Raw genomic sequence first — 4,958 nt, 5'->3', positions numbered from 1 at the left:
TGGGAGGCTGAAAGTGCGCATGACATGCTGCGTAGCTCCCTTCCCATTGTTCATCCTTTCGTCCGTCCTTCCCACCTTCCAGCTGTCCGTTTCGTCGAGAGGTCTGCACTGCACAGGCAATGGCGATACTTAGAGTAACAGTAGTTGAACTATGTAAGGGAGACATCAACGGAAGCGTGGCAAAGGCGATGTGGTACGGAAGCCAGCTCCATGTGTTCATCCACCCTTTCAGTACAGTTTCACTCTTTTATTTACTCACTCATCTCTCCTTCCAGTAACAGCCTCAGAAATTGTGCTCATCATCAGTTCTTACCTCACCGACCATATTTCCCGGGGCTTCACGTTGAAGCCCCGGCTTCCGGGACCCAAGTTCCGGTTGTGTCGTCTGTCGGGGAAACCGCCCTCCAACCGAGCCTTTTTTGGCTCCCATTGCAGTTCCCACCTCCCCTCCTCCCCCGGCCGTTAAATTTGGATTTACTCCCCCCTCCTCCTGTTGCTGATGGTCACCTTTTAGCTGTTGATCCACGTTCCGTGTCTGCAAGTCGTCAGGAAGGTGGTGTAAAATTACTGGACCTGGAAGCTGGATTGTGTGACGTCGAATATTCTTCGAGGTGGAGTCGGGTTCCATGTCCGAGATCTCCTCCAAAAGTTGAGTCTCGTCAGTCTGAAGTGCAGAGGAGAAAAAGTATGCGTGCATGGGTCCATTTGTGCGGTTATAGCAGATTACGACTGGAAGATTTGTAGTTGGATGAGGACGCGAGGAAGAGACGAATGGACAGAACGAGACATAAACGGATGAATCGGCGGAGCGAATAGATATGCGCATGCTCTCGGGATTGGTGGGCGAATGTGCGAGAGTAAATGAGGGACGAAAGAGGACAAAAATTTGGACCAAATTTAGAATTTCCTTGCTTCTGGAACGTTGTCCCTCTACATTCATGCTTGATTAACATTTGTTGGCTATTTGAAAAAACCATTGAGACTTTTGAGAAATTGGAATCCAGCACCCCCATCCACATTGTTTTGTTAACCACGTCAGTACTCGTTAATCAGTTTTGCAGTTGATGCTTCACCCCTCGTAGTCATCCCCTGACCTTCCAAAACATTGCCTTTACGACCGACCCACTCATGGACGAGACGGGAGCTTCTCCCGACACTCAGTGCGAACGTCGCCAATGGAGGGGAATGAGACACCTCATCGACTGGGACATAACGCCATCCTTCCCCCCCACTCCCCCAACTTGGTGTAATTTGTGTGCAAGTTTCCTACACGAAACAGCAAAAGGAGTCGACCCGTCAAGCATCAGATAAATGACAAGCACAGATAGAGACCACCTACTACTCCTTCTTCCCCCCCTCACCCTTTTCAATCCTCAACCATGTACCGGAAACCCCGCTTTCCATAAAAGTGATAGTTTAGAAGTTGGCCTTCGAGAATTGATGGAAAAATTTCACCTTCTATTATATTTTTCCCAAAAAGAAAGAAAAAAGAACATGCAAGACAAAAGGAACACATGCTTTCATGCAAAGCAAAAAACCGTCTTTTGCAAGTGCTTCCCCAAGCAGGCTACAACGACGGAGGCTCCTACCTGCAGAATGGAAAGTGCAATTCGTACATCCGTCCTTCTGGCCTGGAAAAAGTAAAAAAAAAAAGAAAATGTAAAGATTTACTGGAATCGCAGTAGCATGCTTATTATTTTAAAAGTATGGTTGAGGGAAGATACATACTACTTTTGCAGAAGCGCCTTCTTAATTAAGTAGTATAGTACGAGTAGCCTAAAAACCGCTTATTTTAAGCAATTTATCAAGAGGGGGGAAGAGGAGGCAAAATCTGGTAACAGACACCGATATGAGAAAAAAGAGATTGATAAAACCTTACCCGAAAATCATCCACCCATGAGTTGAGCAAATCCGATGTCGACGCGGGCGAGATTGGAGCAGACTCCACACTTCCGTGGACACTTTTGTCGCCCTCACCAACTTCCACATTGTCTAGTGCCCGACTTTTACTGACCGAGAGATTTTGAACTGCAGAAGCTGTAATTGAGACATCCTCGTCCTCATCAAACTTTGACTTCTGTTGAACCTTTGAAAGAGGGGAAGAAACAACACATTACTCGTTCTCATTCATCCATTCATCATTCACCAAGTCCTCATCAATCCTTCAAACCATTGTGAATCCATTCATTTGTACATCCGTAAATTCACCTCAGGCGATGCTGTGGTATCTTCCTCCTCCTCCTCATCTTCCTCCGCCACCTCTCTCCAACTAGTCAATTTCGCTGTGGACGAAGGCACAGTTGCTGAGGCCTCTTCCACCCCTGTGGGCGTCGGAGAAACGGGTGCTACCGTCGTCGACACAGTCATCGTCGTAACAACTGCACTGCTCCTTATCCACGTCTCTACCACCTCTCGGAGTCTTGGATTTGCAATGAATCTCATCATCTTATCCACCAGCAACGCGTACCCTGCATGCAATCTGTCGAAACATCGTTGTGCTGTAGATCGTCGAATCTCCTCTTCATTTGCCCCAGTGGCTAGAGCAAGAGCTCTAACCAAACCCCCGTCCAAACTATCCATTCGCCTTTGGTATCGCGTGGTAGAAACCACCGAACTGTGCTCAGGAAACTGTTGTTGAAGAAGCAGATCCGCTTGTTGCTGGCGCGCTTTAGAGGTGTACTGGGCCAGGAGACCTGTGTAGTGCGCAAGGTTGGGTGAAGCTTGCATCCATGGCGTGGTGGTGACTTGCGCAAGTCGGAGACGTTTTGATGGTTCCACTTGTAGCATTCCACGAATGACTTGTTCGCAGGCAGAGGAGAGGAAGAAGGGAAACCGGACAAGACCACGAAGAACTTGGCTTCGAATGTCGCCGAGAGATTCACCAGGAAAAGGAAAGGAACCGCAAACGAGGATGTAGAGAATTACGCCGAGACTCTTAAAAAACAAAAATGGTGCAAAATTATAACACCACTGAGGCGTTTAAGCACTCCTATTTATTATCTTGGATCAGGAATTTGTTGAAATACCTGCTTTTCACGTCTCAATCCTTCTGTGTGTGACTATAAGGAGGCTACTTTCGGAGTGGTATACCTCTCTTTATCTTGAAGGAGAAATCGGGTGTTAGATTGTCAAAATGCCACAAAACTAGGATTTCTTTAGTGGATGACCGAAAACTGACGAGAATCACAATGGAAGAAGTGCTAATGCGGCAACTACTTCGGCAAAAAACGCAATCTTTGATTAAGCATAGCGACGAGTAGGAAGGCGAGACCCGGTCTATAGGGGTGGAGAGAATCGTTTGGGCGTCCAACATACTTTGAGGCGACCTCACGCATGAGTCACGCGAGTGCCCGTATAAATCGTGACAATGCAGCCAGGAGCTAAGGTTGTTAGGCGGCCAGACCATAACAAAGCTCAGCCTGTCCTACCTTGATAACGGACACAGAAGGTGAGAGAAATTTTCACGGAATGGAGCAAATAGACTAAATGGCTTTTCCACTTTCGCAGACATTTTTTAAGACTTTGAAATTCTCTTTGCCTGAAACTACATCTAAGTGCAAAGCAATTTGGAGTACCTTCAGGTGGATCTACTAAAACGACTGGTATGCACAAGAATAAAACCAAGTTGTGCAACGTTGGGCATCACTGATAAGTCAGCTTAAAACAGCAGCCAAGCTTTTAGAACACTCCGGCCACTCTTTCCCAAGAAAAGGAGTGGGACTAGGACGACATTCCAGAGAGGTGACAGAAAACTCCAACATTTGTCGCCCAGCCATCCTGCAGTTCGACGTCAAAGCCTCAGATATAATCTATTCGCTACAGAGTAGAAATCTTGTAGGCTACTGAGGGTGATTCAAGTAGTATGTTCAAACATCAAACCATGTGAAAACTCAATCACCGAAAATGACACACAATAAATACTACTAAAATGCTGTAATACTTATGTTGTTTTAATGTGCCTTTCAGGGAGGAGGCAAACAGAAAATTCGAACCTTGTAACTGGATCGCCCTCTCCCTTACCTAGTGACTGCGGCTCCCCTCCTTCTTGAATATTGTATTTTCCCTATACATCTTGTCGTCTTTAATAAATATGTCCAAAGCAAACCAATCGGGCTTGTCTAGGAACGCTAGGAATCGGGAAGCGGAGACCGAGGAGTCTTGCTCCACAATGCCATTCAGGCATCGAGTTGCATTTTAATGCCCTATTTTTTTGCAAAGATCAAAAAATAATAATGAGGTCTACTGAAACAAATTTAAGTAGCATACCCAAACGTCTACCAATGGACCGTCGTAGGATTCGCCCTTGAAGAGCTCTGGGGCGGCGTATTGTGGACTGCCACAGTGTGTTGTCAGGAGATGCTCGGGCGTAAAGAAGTTACAGAAGCCAAAGTCTAAAGTCGAAACGATTAAATACATAACAAGGCGTGGGTACCACCAGATGGGAGGAGATACCGATGAAATCAAGCTTTATAAAAGTATGTACAAAAAGGAAGGATTTAGGAAAACCATAAGTCATTCAAGAAATAAAACAGGACATGAAAATTTGAAGTATTTAAGGGAGACTTCTCATGCACTCGTGGCATCTTTGCAAAAGTCTGGCCGCCTACATCAAGAAATGCACATTTTTACCATTTCTGAACAAAGGAACAGTGGACGGTGCCTTTAGAATGATAAAAGTCAACCCTTGGCCGGGAATGGATCTAACTCGCGCAAACCACCCCCGCCTCCGGGGTTGCCCCTTCCCTACCACACTGCCTTTGTCAAGCATTCGTCGATGCCACCTGTGCATGGTTGGACTGCTGGTGCCATAGGCATTGCTGTTGACAGTGCCTTTGCAGTGCAATGCAGACCTATGTGCGCACTCACAGCACAAAGCTCTGGGTAACACAGACAGACGAAGGGAAAAAAGAACGGACGAAAGGATGAACAATGAAAAGGGAGCTACGTGGCATGTCATG

At 46.3% G+C, this 4,958-nt stretch overlaps 1 protein-coding gene across 1 annotated transcript in view; it reads right to left on the bottom strand. All coding sequences in view use genetic code 11, as the record gives it.

Moving 5' to 3' along the window:
- EGR_09666 (Serine/threonine-protein kinase SIK3) overlaps positions 1-4,958 on the bottom strand; it is a gene marked incomplete at both ends in the record, with an annotated part of 19,710 nt that overhangs the window by 10,105 nt on the left and 4,647 nt on the right. Inside the window, 5 exons of the mRNA XM_024498915.1 lie at positions 314-664; positions 1,539-1,631; positions 1,880-2,086; positions 2,209-2,934; positions 4,267-4,391. Of these exons, the coding sequence (XP_024346688.1) occupies positions 314-664; positions 1,539-1,631; positions 1,880-2,086; positions 2,209-2,934; positions 4,267-4,391 (1,502 nt within the window). The remainder of the gene's footprint in view (positions 1-313; positions 665-1,538; positions 1,632-1,879; positions 2,087-2,208; positions 2,935-4,266; positions 4,392-4,958) is intronic.

This window comes from Echinococcus granulosus (genome assembly GCF_000524195.1).
Source record: "Echinococcus granulosus chromosome Unknown EG_S00159, whole genome shotgun sequence".
Lineage (NCBI taxonomy): Eukaryota > Metazoa > Platyhelminthes > Cestoda > Cyclophyllidea > Taeniidae > Echinococcus > Echinococcus granulosus.
Note: the sequence above shows the minus strand (reverse complement) of the source record. Positions and strands in the feature narration are given on the sequence as shown.